This window comes from Varanus komodoensis, unplaced genomic scaffold (assembly GCF_004798865.1).
Source record: "Varanus komodoensis strain SLA01 unplaced genomic scaffold, ASM479886v1 scaffold1, whole genome shotgun sequence".
NCBI classification, from domain to species: domain Eukaryota; kingdom Metazoa; phylum Chordata; class Lepidosauria; order Squamata; family Varanidae; genus Varanus; species Varanus komodoensis.
The window spans coordinates 120,787,363-120,812,167 of NW_025335268.1; the positions used below are offsets into that span (position 1 = coordinate 120,787,363).

A 24,805-nucleotide genomic window follows, 5' to 3' on the forward strand; every position below is an offset into this window, starting at 1 on the left:
GGGACCAATACGTGTGAATTGTCTTATTTGCAGAAAATCAAAAAAAATTCTGTGATTTGTGGCAAGGAGAATGCCAATGCTTCATTGTCCTCTGACGTGGCCAGTCAACGCAACAAAATTAAGAAGGGAGACACACAGTAAAGTGTATTACTCTAGGTGGAACGGGAAAGGGGTATGCCTGTATTTTTCATCCTGCCTGAATCATGACAGCTACAGTTTTCCAAGAACCTCTCACAGCTCTGTAGGGAGGCCTGAATCACTCATACTTTGAGACAATTCCACCACTGCTAGTTATTTCAGGAACAGCCAGCAGCTGGTGAAGATCTTGTGCAAATATTTTCAATTTAGTGAGGCTGTCAGTCAGTAAACATGGGAACTATTTGAAAATGAGCAGGGGCACAGCACAGATGAGATTGTCTGACCCCTGAACACAAGGGACATGACTGCGGAATGTAGAAAACCATGCCATAAACTCAAGGGTCTTGGCTACACAATCCAGGTCCATAGAACTGTGGAACATCATTCTAGCTTGTTTGGTTGCTTGACTCTTCCTAGTAACCAAGAATAAAAGAAACAGCCAAAGCAGAAATACCAGAAAGTTGTATCTCAGATCTTTTTATTAAGATTCTAGTACAGTTTGACAGGAAGAGGCACATGTACAGCACAAAAGATTATATTACTCAATACTTTTTGGGATGTACTAACAGCACTAGGAAAAAACACACAATCACCTCCCATGTCTAGTGATTCTGTCTCTTTTCCACTGAATGCATCCACAAGCTACTTTGTCAGGAAGTAAAGAGTTCTACTTTCAACATCTTGTGGGTTCAAATTCCCAAACAGTTCCATGAATATCATTTTTAGAATGGGAATTTCCTATGGAAGAAGCTTACAGCACACAAAGTGGAATAAAAAAATAAGATCTGCAAACAATGCTTGGCACTTACATACTGAAGCATCTGCAGGAACCTGCAGGAAGGTATCTAAGATTAGCAAAGTCCATTGTAAGAAGGTCCAGAAACCATACAAGTTACCACAGTGGAACCGCAGCAATGCCAGCCAGTCCGTCCATCTACACAACAAAAAGGGGGAGGAGGTTGATGGAACAGTGCAGGTGTTTGGACAGAATGAGAGCCCCTGTTGATACAGGTAGTGGGGGATAATCTGGGAAGTCTTGGACATGTTTTTTACACATTGAATACATAGCAAGCAGGATTACAGCAAGCAGGCACGTCATTCCAGATTACATTCTTCCCATTTATATTTCTAACAGGAAAATTGCTTGAGTCAATCCCAACTTCTAGTGATAGTCACTGAGGATTCAACAGTCCTGCAAAAACAAGGATTTTCAGATTCTTTCCCAGTAAAAGGCAAAAAAAGGGGAAATGTTTTCCAACGAATGCTTCTTTTGTGTCTCTGTCCCATGAGCAAAGCTTGCCATGAAGCTAGTTAGACAGGACGCCATCATTTCAGCTCTTTGGATCTCAGATGAGACCTGCCACTGAAAATACTGTTAGATACTTTTTGCCTCCATTGATTCTTACACATGAATGGTTTAAAAGAATATAATATAATAAGGGACAAAATGAGGGCTGTACGCTGGAGAATCCAGAGGTGCTTCAAAGGGAAGAGCGGTGATGATTCATTCGACCTTCTAAAGGCTGGAGAAACTGCCCAGACAGCACAAAGGGTAGCTTGGCTGAGTCAGAGGAAGAAGACAAAGGCTCAGTAGAAACTGATAGCACCATACCTGACCAACTACAGAGAGGGTTAGAGCATTGTCGCCTTACCTGTATGCACCGAACACTTAAAATACATTCCTGTTGCACCACAGTGACAGAGAGCAGAGCCATCAGATCAACGGAAGGAACAACTGTGTACGCATGTTTAGACAGGAAATGCAATTTCTGTCTGCAAGGCCTGCAATTCCCAATATGCCCCAGCCAGCTGGGAGCTGTAGGTTTTCTTTCTGCCTGAAATTAAACAGGGTTGTATCCTTAACCCCCCTTTTTTCTATCACAGCACATGTTGTGTATCAAATTAGGGCATTGCCCTGCCCCACATTTCAGATCATAAACGAGCGTTTCTCAGGAGCGGGTCTAGCCAACTCATCAGCTCTGCTCTGACAGCTCAGTGGCTATTTATTTCAGCATTATTTTTAAAAGAAAACTTCAAAGGAGCAAGAATTAAATCATCCTATGTACTAGGCATGCACATCATAAACACAAAAACTTTGCTTAATAAAAATGAGGCTGGAACTGAAATTGCTGTCTGGCTTAAATTTGGTGACACAGCTGTAGCCGTTCAGAGATGTTTTTTTTTAAGGTAAAAATACCAAACACTCTTCCATACTCCCACTTACAATTCAGGGTATAACCCTATGCACGCTCAGGCAAAACACATTTGTAGCTTTTTTTCCTGTCTAAATTTACATAGACAGAAAATGTCCTGGCCAGACCTGCTCTATGGGTATCTCCAGGAAAAAGTAGTATCTGCACTGGGTGCCATGGTGGGCAAAGAAAATTCATCGTAGCAGAACATCGCTGAAAGCAGACGTAATTTCCCTGCCAATTTTCTCTGTGGTCAGAGAACTGCCTTTCTTAAGGGATCTACAGGTCTGACTGCATTGTGATTTCCCTTTGGGGTAGAGCCCCCTAAAAGGATCACAGATAAACAGCCTGGGACAATATCCTAAATGAGGGACCAGCAGCAGAATACTCCCACTTTCCGCATCTGAATATATCACTGAACAATCTTTCAAGTCTTTTCTCTCTATTAACCATAAAGAGATCATGTAACAGCAGAACCATACAAGTAGATTAAAATACATTAACTGAATGAAACAAAAATTCCGGGGGGGCGGGTGTGGTTTGAGCTTCAAGAGCTTCTCAAAACGGCAGCAACTCAGAGGCAGCAGAGAACGTTAAGCGGAAATTCCCTACTCATGTCAATCAATAATCACTGTCCATTTAGTCTGTACCCTGTTGTTTTAGTGCAGTAAGAACCCCCTACCATGAAAGATATGTAATTATTACAGTAATGGATGCAGCTGTGAACTTTTCAGATACCAGCCACAGAAAATGGGAACTATCATTCTCAAACTGGACAATTACCAGATTGGTTGTATTCTTTCATGCTAGCATTTTGGCAGGATTTCAAATGTTGTATCATTCCTATCATTTAGTTTTGGATTATGATTTTTAAAACAATTTTGATATTTAAATAAATCCAGATGACATGTGAATGAATTTTATCAACAGATCGTTTCCATTTTAATCCCATCTTTGTTTTCTTAAACAAGCTAAAAACCAATCCTAAAAACACTTGGACTGCACAATTCTCAACACTGCCTTTCTAGGTGATCATGGATCAGATAGTAATAGACATATTCTGAGAACTGATTACTTGGACAAAGGAAATGATCCTGTGGCTTGTTCTCCATTTACAAGTCAGGTGAGGAGAAATGCAGTGGCTTACCCAAGCTTTTGTAGCATTCAGCTGATAAATAACAACTAACAAAATCCGTGCATATTTTAGTCATAGCCTATAATTGCTGGGCCAGCCTGTGCTTGGAAGTCAAAAGGAATCTGTAACTGTTATTCTCTGTTATATATTATAACCCTCCTCCTGGTGCTACCACAGCATGATCAATAATGAGAAGATATTCTGAAAAGTGTGCTTATCCCCTTTTCTTATCCCTGTTAACCATGGAATGACATTACTGCAGCGCCCTGCTTGGAGGAGAAAACCCCTTAATTTGTTGAACTGCTGCCTCTCAAAGTCAGGAAAAAATGGCAATACCAACATGAGGGGAAGTGAATTATAATGAGCCTTGTTAATTATCCCTTGTGCTTCAAACTTCCATTGCATGCTATCCTCTACAATTCCTAATATGGCCAAGATCATCAGTTGTATTTCAGGATGGGTTTGCACCAGTTTGACATTGCTCTGACTTACTTATTTACTTACTTACTTACTTACTTACTTACTTACTTACTTATTTATTTATTTATTTATTTATTTATTTATGGATTTATATCCTGTCTTTTTCCTACAAAGGGCTCAAGGCAGCTTACAGACTTGCAGCTGGCTTTGTGAACTGCCTCAGTGAAAGCCCTGTGTGTGTGATAGGAAAGGCTTGTATGTGGTGCTTGACCTTCCATGGCTGTCTCACACCTACACCGCACCAGGTGATTGGCTGTAATCAAGCGATAGACAGGTCCATGTGAGCTTGCTGCAAGCCAACTAGAGCCTCTCCCAGGAAAGGGACTGGGAGATACAAGCTAAATACTGCTTCTAAAAGCTCACTCGGGTGATAAAGGAGAGATCTTCCCCAGACAGAAGGACAGCAAGGTTCTCTTGGTATACCAGCACACACACCAGCTACTGGAGTTTGCCAGCTATTGGGACATGCTTTGGGTATGGTAATACTTGATGGAAAGGATCGGGTTGGATGAACTTTCTGAGATTATGCCCCAAATTTACACTTCTGTGTTTGCAGAAATGTACCATTGCTAGATAGCCTTCGCTTTATGGTAAGGTTGGATTTGATCTGACTACTCTCACTTCATTTCAATGAGAAAATTCTTACTGATGTTTTTATTTTAACAGTAAGTATAAAGAAGTCTTGCTGGCAATGCAGGAAAACCATGAGTTCAGTTTTCTGGGCAGCTCAATTATTGCTATGACATTTAAACATCTTGGCCAGCCAGCACTTTGGGCTTTCCATTTTCTGCAATTTCCTTGGGCTCCTCAGAGAAAACAAAGGCTTTCTGAGAAGTGCAACAACAGTATTAATCTACAATTTCTTTTTCTTGTGCATTGCTTTTTTGACCAAGGTTTGCAACTGGGTTTTCTGGCCAAGGATTGCATCTATAAAGGCCTTATTCCATAGTTAATATATATAAAAAAATACTTTTCTTGTACAGTGCTTCTTGTCACCAAAGATTTCAATACAACCCTAAATATATAGGCCTGATGCCACATTTTCTGGCAGTTTCAGGTTGGAGAAGGTTGAATTAAACTATTTCACAAGATTTTCCTACAGCAAACCAGAATTATTCCCTGAAGTCTGGCAAAAACCAATCCATATCTACCCAGAAGGACTCTCCTCCTTCACAAATGATGCCATCAGGGAAAATACAAGCCTCGTATTTCAAACATGGATTGAATCTCCACTCTTTGCTCATAGAGAAATTGAGGCCAACATTCACTCTCTTCTTGTGAGAAGACTTTGTTCTTCTGCACTCCAATGGAAAGTTCTCCTTATTTTGCTGCCACAACAGAGACCAAAAAAGATAATTTACAGCCTGAAGTGCATAGTTTGCTTACATTTCCATGAAATGGGAATGCAGTAGGAAAATTAGAATTTTCTAATACAGTGAGCCAATGTTTCTGGATGTTGTCTCTTGTGCTGGACTTGGAAATACAAAACAAACTACAATCCTAACCCAAACACAGTGGCATTCCAACATTACCCTGCACATGCAGGTAAAGCTGCAGTCACTTGTCTAAAACAGGACAATAGGTATGGGAATGCTGGGGAAGATAAGAAAAGGCTATTAGCATTCTGCGTGATAAGGTGTTTTTACTTGAACACATATGCATGAATTATTCCCACTTCCGTAAACTTTCTTTGAATTGATTGGCAATAATCCAGAAACAAAGGACAGGCACTTTCCCCTTAATGTATCAACCACCTCAGCTATAACACCTTACGCCTTGCTTATTTTCTGGGCTTGTGCTATTTTCACAGGTCAGCTCCTCTGGGATTGCTCTGGATTCAGACCTCATGCTTCTGACACTTTTGCAGTTGATTGGTTGCAAGCAGCTGCATCCTGTTCCCAGCGATGGGTCAGGAAATTACAGGAGTACCAGTGGCTGCTCTCAAGAGACTGAATCTAATCCAGCCAAATTCATAGGGAGCAAAATGTCACACAGGTTCTGTCGCCTGCACTAAGTTTTGAATCAGCAATTCAGCACCCTACATTCAAAAGATACTCTTCTTGGTACCTTTTCTGTAGTCTCAATAAAGCTATGTAGGATAGGCAGATGCAAAAGAGGACAGGGATTCCGTTCCTTGTGCAGAAGATGAGCGTTTCCTTCTTCTGCACAACTACTGAAGCTGCAGGCACCCTGCCCACTTCTGCATCAGACCACCCTAAAACTAAACAAACACGAAGAGCTCTTAAGGACTGGTGAGATGACAGCAGAGAGAGCCATCATTGCATCTGCCATTTCTGCCATGGCTGTCCTGTATACTGGCTGGAGAATCTATGCAGCCTCAGTTTTATATGGATTCAAGCAATCCATTTTCTTATGCCATAAAAGAGTCTTACAAGTTAATATTATCAAGGAAACCAGGAAAGCAAAGCAAAGCCGAAGCAACTCATAGTGACAATCCCAGTAATGAGGAGTCGCATTCAAAGATCCAATGCATGGCGGCTCCTTGTGCATTGCCCGGTTCTCTGAAGGCCATGCTGTGCACGCTGTTAAAACAATGAGTTTTTAGCTTTAAACGAACTGACCAAGGAGGCCTTTTGTTCATGCAAGTCTCCACTGCCTCTGTTACAGGGCACCCATATAATCCTGCTTGCAGTTCTGCAAATAGGAAAGGGCAAAGTAAGGTAAGAAAATAATAATCTCCCACTTAATCAGCACTTTTCATGGTAAACTTTAATTCTCCGGTTCACTGCCTGGCTGTGGCAGCATCACAAACCAAATCCCAATCATCTGAATCTTTCCCTACAGTCAGGTCCTAAATGCTCTTACCTGGAAGAAAAGTGCACTGGTTTCCATGGAAATTAGTTTCAGACTGCCATTTTGCCCTGAAGACCAGTATAAAAACAGAGGGCTTTCTCTCTAGCCTTCTTACTGCTGTTTCCTTCCCTAAAAATCCCTTCTTAATTTGACATTTTCCTCTCAATAGATGTCTCTGGAACTGCTGTCTGTATTTCCACTGCCCATGTGTGCATTACTGACATAGCCCACTTTTTATGTCCTTGGAAGGAAAGCGGAGTGGGGGACTACTGGCTTCCCAATGGTATATGGAAGCTCCTACCAAGCTTTCTGATAACTCCCTCCCTAATTCTGGTCTTCAGCCTCACAGCAGCAGGACTATTAGTCATGCTTTCTATACTAAGTTGCATAATGCCAGGTCTAAAAATTGCAGAGCAGAGCTGTGTGTCAGTTCTAATAAGCACTGCCTCAAACAATATTATCCTTGCTGATCAGGAATACATGGCCCACTGAGGATTTACCATGCCAAAGAGCAAGTGGAATAGCCTTAGTTTTAGAACAAGCAGGTCCAGACCTCAGCTGCCTAATGCCATACTGCAAGCAAATCACCAAATCCATCTGGATAGGTGTAGCCCAGTGTTTGCTCCCACCTCAGTGTTTCCATCTTTTTCCAGAGTTAAAGTCCTCCTTTCAGCCATTTTCAAAATATTCAGTACAACAGATGCATTCTTGATTACTCTTCCTAGTTTTCCTGCAAGCCAGCTAGCTATAGATATAAAGATATAGATGATATAGATATGGAGACGTTTTCTATGAAGCACACAAGTGGAGTGTTGAAGGAGAAGGCTCATTGGGGTAATTTGATTTGACTTTGTGCCTTGCAAAGGTCACGGCTGTCTGATCAGTAATGAAAAAGTTGGTTGTGGCTGAGCAAAATCCATGCCCTGAGGGCAGGCATGTACACACACACACACACACACACACACAATATGTTACCCTTGACTACTGCATTAACAGAGAATTGCTACTTACCTTTCGAAAGACTCCCTTCAAGCAGGAACAAGAAGCAATTCCCTACTATGAAAACCTATGAAGGAACGGGTGCAACCCAAGCCCCTACATCTGGCAACCAAACCATCACTGCCTGCCGGTCATACATAGTAACCCACTTGGCCCTTGATGAATGTCCCGGATTCCCTCCACCCCTACCTCTTCCTGCCTGAAAGTGCAAAAGCAAGGATTTGCTAAGCAATGGGTAGGCCACCGTGTATGAATGCAGAACCATGTTTGACTTGGGGGGCGGGGTCATCATAATGTGATTGCCCACTTTCTTTGTTTCCCCTTCCTGCACCTTGCAGCTTAGGATGCAAGTTCCTAGGGGCTGAAACCTGCTGGTTTATTCGTATTATGCTATAATGTGCTATGTGCACAGATGATGGCGCTATATAAAAATAAATGACGAGACTCAGTTACACCAGGGTGAATGGCACAAATGTGTTAAGTTGCCAAGCCCTGAATTTAGAAGCTTGTTTTCAAGCCATGGGCAAAGCAGGTGAATGAGCATACAGGTGAGAACAAGGCTGAAAGGTGAGAAGGTGTGCATTTCTTCACTGCTATCTTGCTCAGTTGCATTAAACTAGGACTTAATATTTTTGCTTGAATACTGTTAGAAACTTGCAGGCCATTAAGACTCAGAGACTACTCTATACTATGGTTTAAGGCAGCGTATTCCCATCAGATATTTTGAACTACAGTTCCCATAATCCCCCAGCCAACCATTGTAGTCCAACACATCTGGAGGTTGGGAAACACTGGTTTAAAGTACTAGCTTGATCTTCAGGCATTAACTTATTTCTGTGTTCTATTAACGTTTTGTAGACTTTTCTCACATTGGGCAAATACAAAGTGTTGAAGCTTCTAATGTATATAACATATAAAACAAATTTCCAGAAGGCTTTTTAAAAGAGTTGAATTGGCATTCCTTCTGACAACTATACTGGAAAAACCAGGCCATGGAATAAGGAGCCTCATGGTGCCCCAATGCTTGTTCTAGTTCATGTGACAAGCTTTCCATAAACCAAAGAACCCCTAGGCCTTCGCCCTGTTGTGTCACCTTCTTTCCAGGTATTTTGTGTAGTGGATAAACCTGTGGCAAGTGCCTGCTGTATAGCCACCAAATGTATCGGCTCACATGCTACCCACAGCGCTGCTGATTTGGACATCAGTTCAGTGCTGCTGCACCCAACCGAGAGCGCAAGCAATGTTCCTGAATGGCAACAAAACAACACACCCTTTGCCTTTCCTCAGCTGGATATCTTTGCACCAATAGCAGGAAGCCTGCACATCCTTAACTGGTCCCACAGGAGGCCAACACGAGATGAAGCCCTGTACACGCACGGGACACACTGTACAAGTTCATCTAAGGCCCAGGTGCGAAGCAGAACAATGCTACTGAAGCAGGCAATGGTGCTTTTGAAATTTTTCCATATTCAGTGGTTATGCTAGGATGATCTAATGATGGAAAATATAAATGTAAATAAAAAAGGAAGCACAATGAAAATTTCAGCAGGGGTGAAGGCATTTGTCGATTCACTGCAACGCTCTAAATTATTATTGAAAATCATCAAAATGATGATGGCACAGTATAACCAGAAGAATGAATTAAGTTGACAGTTGATCTAAATACCAGCAGGTGACCTGCAATGGCAAATCCCTAAAATACTTTTTAAAATTAAATCTAAGATGGTACTCGAGGCATCCCTGCCCTGGCCACTTTAACCTTCATACTGTTTAGTGGTGGCCCCTTTTTGCCCTTGGATGAAAGAGCTCCGCCTATCTCTCAATATGGTATGAAGTATAAGATGCTGAATTTCAGCAAACAAGGCTTGACCTACAAGGGTGACAGGAGAGGCACCTGCTAAAATTTCCTTTTCTGGATCATTATTAAGGATATAATAGCCCCATCCTCTTCTGCCTCTTGATACCTTAAGCCCATTCAAGGTACATCCTTATTCTTGCTTAGATGATAATAAGTCCCAGTTATCTAAATGGGACTTCCTTCTGTAAGGACATGCATAAGTATACAATGTCAATCCCTAAAATACCAGCTCTGTGGCTTCCAACTTGCACAACTGGCATTATTCCACACAGGGGTACTTGGCAGCTGAGCCCTGTACAGATCATGCTATTCTTTTTGAATACCACAGTGATGACGAAAGCCCTAAAGCAGTGCTTTATCCATACCCTGACGATCTGAAAGTTATTTTATTTCTCTGGGCTGAATCAGGTCCACTGTTTTAAGCATCTTTATTGCATGACTGATTAAAAGTTGAGGGTGGCAGGCTTAATAGGTAAATGAATACACTTAATTAGACAAATTGCACAGGTTCAAAGTGCATCCCTATGGAACAAATGCCTGTTAAATCTACTGGATGTAAACAGCAGATCATTCACTGAAACTGTGCAGATTTCATTCACTAAAGCATTAGGATAGCAAGCTAATAAAAGTCTGTACATTGTATCTTTCTCCTTCCCCAAATTTTAGAAATAGGAAACTGAACTATATCTGATAATTATTTTCAGTGGATCTTAAAGGGATGCATGCTGATAGAAAGCAGAAGCTGAGAGACTCTCCAGCTCAGGCCTTCCAGAAATACAAGATCATTATCTAGACTGAAGACTGTTAACCATTTATTGTAACAGCTTCCTAACAGCCTTCAACTTACAATCCAAAACATATTATTCCTTACTAGTAAGCAAGGCTTTTTCATCATTGCCAGCTCCTTGCCCAGAGAAGATGCCTGTAACTTTAAGGCTGGGGCATGCTGGGAGTTGTAGGGCTTTTTGCTGGTGGTAGCAGGCAGGAGAGGAGGGGGCCACCAGGTATGGAAAGAGGATGTCTAGAAAAATGGGGGTCCCATTTTTTTTTGGCATTTAATTTTAATCAACACAAAAGGAAAATAATAATCTCATTAGCTCCTTAATTTTGTGCTGTCAAACAATGGCCTTTGATGCTGTTGGTTTAATCGTTGTATGCTAAACTGTTTGTGTGGGAAGCAAATGTAGCAGGCAATTTGAAAGGACAGCTTACTGCACTACTGAGTCTATATTCTGTCCCCTTCCCCTTAAGAGATTTTCTGATGTGAGAAAAAGATGGAAGAAGTGGTGAGGGATCACAGGAGAGTCATGTGCAGAAGATGATCCTGTCTGGACTTCCATCACATTTCATAAATGAAACAAACCAGCAGCAAGTAATGCCTTATCTGGAAGCACAGCCATGTCTGCTGCTGTACCATTTCCATGCTACAGCCTGGTTTTGATATGGGTGCCATCCATGGACATCGAACATGCTTTCTCCTGAACGATCCAGCCCCATAGAGCGAGAGCTGCATGGCACTGGGAACTGGGTTGCACTTATAGTCTCCCTGCTCGCTGTATCAGGAAGGAGTGAATGAAATGCCGTGCAGTCACAGACAATGGGAAGTACACACACAGTACACAAGGCATCTAAGGAGGATTGTGCATAGGCAGGTAGCTGTAAGGAGGACTGTTTTGAGGCACAATCTTCCACATGTTTCGACCATATGAGCCCTACAACTCTGTCTAAATATGCAAAGGACTGCACCCTTCCTTCGTTTTTGCTACACTGCTTAGCTAGGTAGGCAGCTTTCCCAGCAAAATACACAGATGCTGGCTGGAGTCACCCTAAGTGGTTAAAATGTGCTTGTTTGTTGCCATGCAACTGTTTGGAGGCAATTTATAAAGAGATACCGGCCACCAGAAGGGCGGCTGATATCATTCTTTAATATCACGATACTCTGAACGCTCAGTGTTCTCCATGCACAGGTACTCGCATCACACAGAAGCACAAGTTTGCACAAAGATGTATGGGGATGTTTTAATACTGGACAACGTGCACTTGAAATGAGTAGCACAGACTTGCAATCAATGACTCACTTCTACGGCCGTGTATGCACATTTAGACATAAAATCTCAACCTTCAGTTTGGGACTGCTAGATGGTGTTAACCTGACGGTGTCAACGGTTCAGCTAGAGATGGAGAAGTTGTACCTAATAAAATCCTCAATTCCACACAACTATAAGAAGCACAAGAGGCCTTTCATGGGTTGAATCTGGGACCACCCATATACTCTTAAATGGTATTTCCTTGCGTTATTTAAGCGATCTTTACTTGCATTAGATAACCACAATATTCACAGGCAGGCATTTGTGCTTTTATGTTGTGTCCTGAATTATGCAAAGAAGCACATTCACCACACACTTGCTTGCATGTGATTCATATTCTGTTTTCTCATCAGCATTTTAAATATGGGCAATATATAATAAATCCACAAAATCCATACTCAGAGCCTTTCCAGATGACAGGGGAATGTGTGTCTGTTACAAGAGAGCAACAGAAGCAAGTCATAATTTAAGTATTTAAATGCTATTATGTCATTATAGCTATGTCTCTGTTCACCTCACCATCCTCTTGTGAGTTTTCTTGATGGCTGACTCAGTGGTAGCTTCCTGTGCCTACCGTTGATCGCTGGAGTGCTACGCCAGATGTGTCTAGGACAGCCTTCCCCAACTGGGTACCTAGTAGATGTCGTGGACTACAACTGCCATAAGCCCCAGTCAAGAATGCCAGGAAAATGTGTAGCCCAGGCCATCTAGAGGATACCAGGTTGAGGAAGTGTGGTCTAGAGACACATGCCTTGCTCAGGTATACCTATAAAAATTATAGCTACCTATAAAAACTGAGCATGCAGTTCATGTAACTTCATGATTCTGCAAGGAGACCTGTAGGGATCAGCAGTCTTTGAATGATCTACGGCTTTCACAAGTGCTCCCACATCCAGCCATTTTAGTTCTAGACATTTTTTCTGCCTTGCTTTACCAGACAACTAGAGATATTACTAGGAAGCTTTGGGTTCAAATGGAGCCCAAGATGGAGACCCACCCAAACCAAACATTGTAGCATTTTTGATGTCTCATTGTTTAAAACTAGGTCAACTGAGGACAAACTCCTTGATAGAATTGACTTACAATGAATTCTGTTCCAGACCCTTCCTTAGCTAACCTCAGGAGCAGTAACCCAACTGACCTTAACCTTGCGCCACCCAAACGTGCAGGACCAAAATTCCTACCATCCCTTGCTGCTATGCTGCTCTAACATCTACATGAAAGAAGTCTTCCTATTTCAATTGCTCCTATCTTACTTTCTCCCTGAGTATCTATGCCTGAAGAAAGGGGTTGTTTGTTTGTTTGTTTTCTCCCTGTTCTTGGGTAGATTTGAATGCTTGCAATACTTTTAAAATTGATCCCCCGTGCATGTACAGAAGTTCTCCACATTCATCCTTATGCAGCAAATGAGGTTGACAATATTTGAGATCTAAGCAGTTTTGCCTTGCCTTCAGCTCTCAACAGAAAGAGGCAGAGAGCCAGCAGATCTGTTCTGGATAATGACTCAGTCCTATTTGGTTATGTTTTCTCAACTCTTATCTTAAAAGTACTCCCTTACAGCAGCTGACTGCTAGTGTGATGCAAGCCAATAACTGTATCCAGCTTAGCTACAGCTACCCACTCCTCTTCTGCTATGCATACCAGCGTAAGTCAGAGCTTAATTGTACTGAATTCAAAGCATATTGATGGGAACAAGATGTGTAAGACAGAGAAAGATATGCCTCCACTGCTGAGAACCTTGCAGGGAAGGAGAGATGAGAAGGAAGAGGGACAAAAAATCAACTAGAAACAAAGCTGGCACAGCAAAGAGATGAAGATCACTGAACAGGTAGATGGTCACCACAGACTAAATGGATGGGCTCCATACCAGTGGACGATGTGGCCAAAACCTGTGATAGGTGGAACTATCTCCTCCCTGCTTTTTCTATACCTGGCCTTTCTTCATTTCTACTATCCCTGTTATCTCCCCCTTTCCCCACATGGCTGAACTGTAGAGGGGTTTGAAATCAGGCATGGAACCTATGGCCAAAGGTTGCCTACCTTAGTCTATATAAAGGTGTATTAAAAGAAAAGATGTAAGCCCCATTGTAAAGTTAGAAACAACTGAGAGGAGGGGGCAGAGGGAGAGAGAGAACCAACACAGATGAAATTTTGACTGAAAATGGAAGTGATACCCCTGCTGAGATAAAGGGCTGGTTTGCAGGATCAGCAGATGGCAGTTTGTGCCAGAGGCTGTTGTGGAATGCCAATCCTCCGTCTGGCTTATGATGACGTGTGACCTTGACACAGAGTGGGCTGTTGCCATCATTAACAAACTACCCACAAGCCAAAAGCAGCCCATGTATGCCTGAACCAGTTGTTTTTCACCTGGCTGTACACTGTTGATAACTTGCGAAGTCCATGCCTCATTCTGCCTGCTGTTCTGATCACCATCCTGCCTTCAGGGCTTTTTTAACATTAGAGTTAGCAGCTTATTGGGCAACACCTAACTTTCCACTGAAGTACCTTATATCTGTGTGTGCCAATTAGGCACATTACCGAGCGCTTACAAGTTTCAGGTCTCAGGTTCATCGGCCACAGATCTGCATATACTAATTTAAAGTAAGTTGGAAAACAACTACAGCAGAGGTATATGGGCTGTTTTGGGGTTGCAGGTTATTTGTGCTTACTCACAAAAACCCCTAACCAAAAGAATTGCCCCTAGTCTACCATGAAGAAATGTACAGAGGTAGGAAATGCACATCGCATGACATCAAGAAATATCAAGGGACAAACCGAAATGCAGGGAATATGAAGAGCAGCAGCAGAACAGCTCTGGCACAGTCATATCCAAAATGGGGGGCAGGGGGAGAAATTAAGAGTGAAATCTTATGCGTGAAAGACATGCATCTCCCAGCATGGACCAGCTAGTCATGATGGTTAGAAAATGCTGGCAGCTGTAGGATGTTTCTCTGTCTAAACCTGCACAGGATTCTGCCAGAAGTGACTTAAAATCAAGGGCAACATTTCCCACTGTATCCCATCTGCCTCCCAAGAAGGTGGATGATAAGTCATAAAATCCAACCTCAACCTATCTGGCAAGTCAGCTCCTAGAACACCAGTCACAAGGCCTAAATCAGCCTGGAGCTGAGGGTGATGAGAGTTGTAGTCCAACACATCTAGCAGGTATCTAGTCAGGGAAGCCTGGCCTATATAGTTTGAGATTAACAAAAAGCTCCTGTGGGATGGCTTTGGCCACAGACAGTCTTTCCTGGTGAGCTGCATGTAGGTAAGAGGAGAGTATTGCTCCGTGTTGTAAAACTGGGCAGTGGCCCAGTGTGGAGACAACACGAGTACCACTGAGAGGGGTCCCTACCAAGTGACCTCCCTGAGAATGTACATAATACAGGATGGGCCGAAAGTAGGTATACAGTCCTGATTGGGTCTTGGAGGACCTCACACAGTGGACAAGTTGAAGGACTTCATCTCACAAGCATTTATCGACACTGACAGTTTTATTAACATTTATTGACAGTGCTAACTGGAATTTGTGTCACAGTGTGGGAGACATGTTCCAGGAAAGTTGCAATGTTGAAGAAGGACATTTCGAGCACCTAAGAGACTAAACATGACCGATCAGTCCTGTATGCCTACTTTTGGCCCACTCTGTATTGTAAAAACCCACAATGCAGCAAAAGGGGCCCAAAACAGTTGTTGTTTCAAATGTGTGCTTAGCTGCTCAAATCTTTTCATTGCTACTCTACAGTAGGTGCAGAGAGTCAGAGGCAGATCTGTGAAATGCTCCTAGCCCACTCATAAGCTAGCTTCTCAAATCAGATCAGGGCTGCTGTACCCACTCTAAAAGTTGTGGCATTGCAGGAAAGACATAGAGCTAGATGCTCATTTAAAGCAATGCTCCATTTCACACAACACAAGGGTTTGTTTTCCACTCTTGCGCATGGATAGCCCCTCTGGTTGCCAGCTGATTTCTCACTGGTCCCGAGTTGTTGTGGCATCTGAACCTGGCAGTGGGAGTTGTCTGGGGCAGCTAACAGACTGCCCAGAACCCACCGCTGCTCCAGGGTTCCCCATGCCAGCCAACTGTGCTTGCCAGGCTTTGGGTATCAGAACATCACATGCTCAGGAAGGATAATCAGGGAAATCATCTGCTTGTGACTGGCACAAATGGGGGTGCTTAACAAGGCACTGTGGTTTGTTAACCATGCTCATGTTGTGCAAACTCGGTCAATGTCTGATCTGGCCCAAAAAAGGCAGACAGCTTCTCCCACACAGTCCCGCCCGAACTACGACATCCTTCCCTCCACCTGCTGTGCAGCTGCAGACTTGGAGTCCTCATTGCTAGAATTGGGGGGCGGGGGGAATTGACAGGAGCATGGGTGGGCGAAGCTGCAGCTGCTTTGTCTATCGCTGTACTGGAACAGTTACATTATAAATGTTCCCTCGGTCCCAGCCAAGCAACCCTATCACAGATACGCCTGGAAAGAGCAGACAGGGCAGCGGCTTGGCAAAGGCAGCATTTCCTTCCTTTTAAGAAACAAACATGGAAGTTGTCCAGCTCAGAAGCCTACCTCATAAATGGACAGTGTTTCCCTCATTTGTAACCCCCCCTTCATCCATCAGCACGTGCCTCAGGGTGTCCTTCATACCTTTCCGGATGCCACCATCAGCAGCAGCACAGGAGAAATCTCCAGCGCTCAGAAGAAAGCAGGCGGCTGCTTTCTTGTTTTTGTCCCTGGTGCTCAAGCGCCTTGCCGGCTGCTTCTCCTCAGGCGGCGATGAAAGAGGCTGTTCCTCATCCGACAGCACCACGTTGGCATCGCCGTTCTGCTTGGAGTCTTTGGAAGGAGAAAGAATGGGGAAAATGTCACCGCCTGAGACCAGAACTGCACCTGCTTTGCCAATAGGGAAGCAAGCAGGACACTGAGACCATTTGGGGAAACAAAGGCAGAGTCTTTTCCCCAGAGATGTCTGTGTGTGTGGCCATGATATAAGATGTGGGGTATTGCCTGCTTTGGAAGCTGAGGGGCTCTTTAGAGAAGGAAACAGCAGTGAATTGGAAGGAAATATTCACTTTACTAGAAGTTGTTAAACATACACTAATTAATATTGCCCTCATCAAAAGCATTCTGTATATGAAAGACTTTCCTCAGTTATTCACCTTGGGCTTGCTGTCCTGACCACCTCTGGGAACTCAAGAAGCAGAAGAGTTATGTAGTATGTTCTTTCAGGAAGCCTTTTAGCAGCGGACCCATGAGGATTAATTGGCTCTTTAAAGATGCATGAAACCACAGATAAAGGAATTTTCCTTTGTCTTCCTAAGTAGCAGGAGAGGGAGCCATTTCAATCCCAGAGACAGCACAAGGGCTCTCTGAGGGAAAAGGGTATAGCATGGTGAGCAAACAGGCCTGAGGAAACCCTGAGGAATAAGTTGTGGCAGGCGGCAGGAAGGAGCCGTCCTCCACTGATGCTAAAGCAACACCACAGGTGTGGCATGGCCATCACAGACTAGAATTATCGGACTCAGACTATTTGTATACTTTTATGTGAACTCTGATTTTGTTTATTGGATGGAAAGAGTTTCGACACCCTGATTTAAGGCCATGAACATAAGAACAGCCACACTGGATCAGCTCAAAGGTCCAGCTGGTCCAACATTCTGTTCACATGGGGGTCAACCAGCTGCCTGTGGGATACCCCAAGTAGGACATCCATAGCACCCTCCCACTCATGTTCCCCAGCAACTGGGGTCCACAGGCAGATACCAGTAGCCATTCATAGCCTTCTCCTCCTCCAGGGATTTCTCCAGTCCCCTTGTAAAGCCATTCAAATGGGTGGTCAACACTACATCTTGAGGTAACAAATTCCATCATTCAGCTATGTGCTCCAGTTACATCGTACTAGCACTATGCCCAACCTAGCTGGTCCAGCAGTGACGAAGTTGTGCTAGACCACCCATTCCTCTCTAGAAAGCATTCAGTATCTCATACAAGTGCCTCGATCCATGCCTGAAGAAAGCAGTGCTAGTGAGCTGCTTACCCACCATGTCTCGGAGTTCTTGGGTTCCTTCCCGGGGGTTTTATCAGGAAAGCCAATCGATGCATGTTATGCTAGTTACATCATACCTGGTATTTCTACCAATAATAGGGCTTATACAGCCGCTTTCAGCTTCCTTCATCTGGGTGGCAACATACACTAGCGATGGCTCCCATCATCCTATCACAGAGCTTGTCTGATCTGCCCACCTGCAAGCTTCGTCTGGTCACTAACAAGCCTGGGGATGTTGAACTAGTAATCTTAAGAACAAAAGTAATAAGATTTGCCTCCTGTTAGTGGAGCTGCACTAGGGGTCCAGCTAAGTGTTTTTTGAGCTTAAACCTTTTATGTTATTGTTTGGATGCCATTATGATCTACACCTAGAAAGAAGCCATTCCAGCCAGCTCTTCAGCTAATGGAAGCTGCTCCAATTCCATTGCTACCAATGCTCCTCTGAGTTGAAAATGTGCACATGCACAAGCTCGACCTTCACTCCAATTTCTTCAGGAGCCATTCTTGGGAAAGCTCTTTTCTTGCCTCTCTTTTCGCGAGGACAAAGAAAGCGCAGCCTCTCTTTAAGTACACTCAGGCTTCCCAGGGAGGTCTCAAAGCACTTCCCACTGCTAGCCAAGAGCTGCAACACGAAACCCTGGAGAGCCACAGCCCTGGGCAGCAACTACACCTAGCTTAACAACTGCCAGCTGCAGAAACAAAAAGGTGCAGCAGCAATCAGAAATAAATCACCTGCATGAATGAACTTAGGTGCCCACAAGCTCCACAATATCATTGTTCTGTTAGGGGCTGCCTGCCTGACACTCAGAAACTGCCTGCAGCAGAAAAGGTCAAGTGATTAATCTATGCTCACGAAGGCAGCCTATCATTCGGGCAAAACATGTCCCTTAAATCAGCCTTCCCCAACCTAATGGCCTTCAAAGGCATTTGGACTGCAACTCCCAAAATTCCCATCCAGTAGGGCCATTGACTGGGAATTCTGGGTGTTGCAGTCCAAATGTGTCTGGAAGGCATAAGGTTGAGGAAGGCTGACTTAAATGCAGCATTAGAAAGCAGGGAGGCTGACCACATGTTACAGGAAATGCATGCCCAAAGCTCTATACATCGTCTCTTGCACTGTTAGGATCAAACCACACATAATGCTTAAGTCACCTTTGAATCCCATTTTGGGATTCTCTTCCTCTGTTTGAAACTAGCAGCACTTGTACGGAGAGTCAGTAACTGGAGCATTGGGGAAGGGTTAACCCCTTCAACAATTCTCTTTTCCTCCACAGCTACTAATAGCAGAAATAGCAGCTTCATGGGAAGGGAGGTTACTTTCAGCAGTCAAAAGCTCATGCTGGGATAGCTTAATCCTGTGTCCCAATGCTGGGAGTTGGGAATCTCGCACAGCTACTAAAAGTTTAAACAAAGAGGAGAAGAATCCTAACATGGGGTTCGAAAAAAAGCATTTTGTTTTACTCTTTGGGTGCATTCTTATTCATGTTTAGACAAAATGGTCCTACAACTCCCACCTTTTCCAAACATATATAAGACTGCCTTTAGTGTAATGCCTCAGGCAAGGGGAAGCTGCACCAAAGCTTCAGCTGCAGGGACTGTGGCTGTTTGGTGTTCGGTCAATCAGTCACCTGATTTAAAACAGTGCCTTGTATTTAGGAAAACCCCAAGGTGGCAGGTGAAGGCATGACTCAAGGGCACATCATGCTAGAACTGTGCTAAAGCAAATTAGCTCTGGATCTGATCAGTACCTGGACAGGAAACTGAACAAAAAATTGCATAGATGGCCTTCTGAGTTCCATTACAGAAGAAAAGCATTGTGTGAATCAGTTCTCAGAGCCGGGTGGGATGCCATCCCACATTTTCTCAAGTAAACCTATAGCTATCCCACTTCTTTCCAACGGGACATAATTGTATCTAGCCTAGCCATCCCAGTTCCATTTCCCCCCTACTTCAAACAACAATATAAATACAATAAATAAAAGGAGTAGAAGAGGCATTCCACTTTCTCAGGTTTCATCTTCTCAGGTGATGCACCCTGAATCACATGTATGCATCTAAAAACAAAAGGCATAGTAGGAAGTTTCTCCTTCAGAACAACTTTGTTTATATACATATTTAAGATACAATCCTATGATGTCAGGTTAAAAAAGGACCTAAATATCCCAGCTGGGGAATGCTGAGAGTTGTAGGGCTTGTTTCCATGAAAACATGCTTGGATACTTCTCTTATGGCACAATTCTTTGATAATGGGCAGAAGCCCCCAAACTCAGAGGCTTACATTCATCCTCTGCAGGGCAGAATGAGTGGCAGAGGCAAACTACACCTGTCTGTTCATGTACCCTGAATTTTTATAGACTGGTTTTTTTGCCCACCTAGGTAGATGCATCAGAAGAGGAGGGAAGGAGGCTGCAGAGGCATTAAGACAGCTCAGCTCCTAGCTTCCAAGTCCCCTCCCCTCCCACCAAAATGTCCCCTTTCCTTCTTCAAAGTTGTGTTCCCAACCTTAGAGAGGCAGCCAACATGTGATTGCAAAGGGATAGAGGAGGGGATCAAAGCTTCGATTCTCAGTTCTGGGAGTTGAGAATTGGGAGTGAAATATCCTATGGCCCCTCAGACACTGTCCAGGGACCAAAGGATTGCTCCTTTGATTATGTAATTCATCAGTTAAGGCTGCAATCCTACCTGGCAGTATTCCCTTGGAGCACAGTGGCACTAATGCATAGGATTGCACCATAAGATTTCATTCATCAAGCGAGAGGCCTAGTGAAGACAGAACCATGTATCTCCTTATTAGGGAAATGAAAAATACACTCTTTGGAAGTTATATCAAAAAGGTAGAAAGTAGTTGGCAAGCCATTCTTTCTGAGGGGCGAGCTACCCCCCTGAGAGCAAAGACAGTGAGTAGTTGCGGCAAATCAGCCTAGAGGGTCTCTTCAGTGGGTCAGGGAATCTCTGTTGGCTATCAGTGACCAATAGCTTAGTGTAAGGAGGACACTGCTACAGAGGCCACTGAACAAACCATGGGGCGCTTTTGGACAGAGGGCCCCTAGCATTCCTTGTCGAAAGGCATTGTGCAGCTATTCTGCCTTTTCCTCCTTAAAGATAATTTCTGGTAAGAAAAAAATTGCAGAAGCACTGGGAAAATATGGGAGAGCTACAAATGGAAGATGGCACCTCTGAAATGATAAAAGCCTTGCTTGGAAGTGGCTTTTCTGTACCCCTCCTACACCACAAGCCAAACACTTGCTCTAATTCTGACCTTGCAGTGACACAGAAGCTCTCACTGAATAAAGCTATTTGTTATTTACATCAAACTAGCATCTTTGGCTCAGTTCCTAATCACTAGATTGAGACTGTGCTTCCAAATGGACCAAGTCAGAAGATTTATGATCAATAAACATAAAAGGGCATGTTTTGATAAGGATGTGTCGGTGCACTTGGGTTGAATCCAGCCATTTTTACTATTAATCCAGCATTAGGCCAACACTGGTGATCCAACACTGGGATAAACAACTCAGACTCTTTCTTTGTGCCTCTTCAAGGTGTGCAGCTGCAACACAGTTCCTACCACCCATGTTGCTTTTTCTGCCTTTGGCTGAACCTGGGATCATCATCTTACCTGATCTTTTTCTCTCCAACACCCCCACTGCTGTTGCCGCGGCCAGGGGGCTGTTATAACTCTGAATGCTGTTGCAGGGTGAATTGTTCTCTGATTTGCAGTATGTTGGAGATTCAAGTGGCACTGGACGGGGTATGTGCTTCTTCTTCTTCTTTGGGAGCTTCTGCTTAGCCATGGCCAATGAGTAATACATTCCAAAGTTGTTGACGATGACTGGGACAGGCATGGCAATGGTAAGGACCCCTGCTAGAGCACAAAGTGCTCCCACCAGCATGCCTGACCAGGTTTTGGGGTACATATCTCCATAGCCTAGTGTGGTCATGGTCACCACCGCCCACCAGAATCCAATGGGAATATTCTTAAAATGGGTGTGATCACTACCACTCGGATCAGATGACTTGGCTCCAATCCTTTCCGCATAGTAGATCATAGTAGCAAAGATCAAAACTCCAAGAGCCAGGAAGATTATAAGGAGGAGGAACTCATTGGTACTGGCCCGGAGTGTATGGCCCAGCACCCGAAGTCCAACAAAATGGCGGGTCAACTTGAAGATCCGGAGGATCCGGACAAAACGGACTACCCTCAAGAAACCCAGCACATCCCGTGCTGCTTTGGATGACAGACCACTGAGTCCCACCTCCAGATAGAACGGCAAGATGGCTACAAAGTCAATGATGTTAAGAAGGTTCTTAATGAAGACCAATTTATCTGGGCAACAAACAATGCGCACTAGAAATTCCAGTGTGAACCACAGCACACACACTCCCTCAATGTAGGTGAGGATGGGTTCTGTCTCCATCTTTTGCATCACAAGGATTTCCGTTGTGTTGCCCACCACCAGCGTCTCAGTCACATTAACATCTATGATGAAGGCTTCATGCGTCTCCAGACAAAATGTTGTGATTGACACCAGAATGAAAAATAGGGAAGCAAAAGCAATCACCTGGAGGAGAAGTGGAAAATAAGCTCATTGGTTAAAATGAACAGGCCACTGGACCACAAAAACATCTAACAGGAGATACAACAAGCTTTAAAATGAATGGCCCACAGTGCCCCATTAGTGCACAACAGAAAAGCCTCCCTGAACAGTTATTACACTCCATCAATGGGTCCTAATTTTCTATTCCAAGCTTCTGGCCAACTATTGCAATTAAGGCACACTGCTGGTTCATATACAACTTTAATTAAAAGTAAGAGTCACTGAACTCGCAGAGATTTACTTCCAAGAAAATGTTCATTAAACGGCAATCTGGGTGATTCTACCGAACCAAATAAAGGGATGGGAGGAGGTCGTAGCTGCAGTGAATGATCACAGCACAAAATTTGCAGGCTGCAGGCAGACTGTTCTACCTTTTGCACTGTGCCAGCCTGGAAGGGTAGCTCATTGTTCCCTGTTACCATTAACAATCACAATCTTAAATTCAGCTTGTATCCAGCACTGAATTAGTCAGCCAAAATTTGCTTCTCTTTTTATTACATATTTTTCAGATTCAGACTATGAAATCTGCAGTGACGAACTGGCAGTTCTGGTTTCTTTTATATTTGTTTATGTATTTTAGGTTGTAACATCCCGTTCATTAACCCAGGGCTCTCAGAACGACTCTCATATCCCAAAGATCAGTGTAACACCTTCCACTGACACTAACAATAAACAGGAAGAACTCAATTGCCCAACTGGGACTGCTTGTGTTTGCTTGTACTTAAGCCTCATTCATGTTATTATTTTCGCTGCACATTAGTTTGCCAACAAAGGCAAAGATTACACTCATATGACCGTAAAATGGCTATTTCTCTACTTTGGTTCATAAACAGTTGGATACAAGGTTCTGACTGTTTCAATCTGCAAGAAAATAATTTCTTTAAACAAGATGTGTGGAGAAGCTAGATATGAAGATATTTTGGACTGCATCTCCCAAAAGCCTCCTGCCAATATAGCCAATGGTCATAAGAATGCTGGGAGCTGAAGTCCAAAGCAACTGGAAATTTACTTTCTGTCTATCTCTGAATTATGCTTTCTACTTGGTAGTTCATACACCCTGGAAGAAACCCCATTAAAAGCACTGGGGATTGCTTTTGAGTGGACATGCAGAACAGTGAACAAAGCAATCTGATGTATGTCTACTCAAAAGTAAACTCAACCAAGTTCAATGGGACTTTACTCTCAAGTAACATTGAGACTGCACATGTACCTAAAAGTAACTCCCATTGAATATAAAGAGACTTACTAATGAGCAAAGATGCATAGGGTTGCATGGATAATGAAAACAAAATTAACAAATGAAGTCAGAATTAAAATTTTAAGATCCAATGTTTAAATAAATATTTGGTTTTTATTCACTGTTAGATGGCTTAGATGATTTTTCCATTGTATGTACAAAAGAAAAAAATCTTGATTTTGGCTGAAGCTGTAAAAATATATTACGTTTTAGAAACTGAATAACTGGGACAAACGTGGAATAAGCACAAGTGTACACACACACACACATACCAATTTTCTCGGAACCACTAAATGCTTTATTTGAAAAATCAGCCCACCTAAACAGGACCACTGAGCTGGTGAAACAACACTGTTGCAAACTGTGCAAGCTTCCATAGCATGTTTCAACACAAGTGCTTCCTCCAATCAAAATCTAGTAATGATGCTGGTTCATCACTGATGACAAGTCAAATCATAAATTGATTACAAGAGAAGATGCATGAGCCCCCGATCGTTATTATTTGAATTTATTGCTATATTTAGAGACTTCCTTTTTTTACTCTCAGAAGAAACCCAGAACAGTTGACATGTCCTTTTTGTCTCCATTCTATCCTCACGGCAATCCTGTGACATCTGTTAGGCTAAGAGTGAGAGTCTGGCCTAAAGTTGGCCAGTGAACTTCATGGCTGAGTGAGAACTAGAGCTCAGATCTCACAAGGTCCTCATGACACAAAGAAATGGAACAGTTGGTCGAGTCTTTGGCCACAATCCCTTTCATTTATTGTATTTATTTTAAATCTTCCAGTACCGCTTTTTATAGTGAAGCTCTCAAAAGGTGGCACACATTTAAAAATAGACATAAAACAGCACTTTGCTTTTCCAGGAGAATCCAATCACATACAAATATACTATTTAAAACAATGTGTAAGCTGGTAGAACAGTACAATAAAACTATTTTAAACCATTTAAAACTGCCAGCACTGAAGGTCATTCAATAGTTAAACATTCAGCCCAGGATCTCAGCTAAAATCAACCCAGCACATTTTCAAAGATTCATTTAAAAGCCTGTACTGAAGGGGCCAAAAATATGTTCCTTGGAAGGGAATTTCACTGGAGCTGTTGATCTCCCACAAATTCTAAATAGTGGGCACTGTTTGAATAACTACAACATCATACTTATTTTCACCTGTTCTGCAAGAGATGCTTATTCTCTTGGTACTGTCAGTCCACTTACTAGCTGA

General features: G+C 43.1%; 1 protein-coding gene across 1 annotated transcript in view; it reads right to left on the reverse strand.

Moving 5' to 3' along the window:
• Window positions 1–1,070: 1,070 nt before the first annotated feature.
• The window catches only part of KCNC4 (potassium voltage-gated channel subfamily C member 4), a 28,660-nt gene continuing 4,925 nt past the window's right edge, over window positions 1,071–24,805 (reverse strand). The window contains exons 2-4 of the mRNA XM_044450922.1: window positions 21,368–22,310; window positions 16,350–16,538; window positions 1,071–1,699 (exon numbers count right to left, since the gene is read on the reverse strand). Coding sequence (XP_044306857.1) covers window positions 1,620–1,699; window positions 16,350–16,538; window positions 21,368–22,310 — 1,212 coding nt within the window. The 3' untranslated portion in view covers window positions 1,071–1,619. The remainder of the gene's footprint in view (window positions 1,700–16,349; window positions 16,539–21,367; window positions 22,311–24,805) is intronic.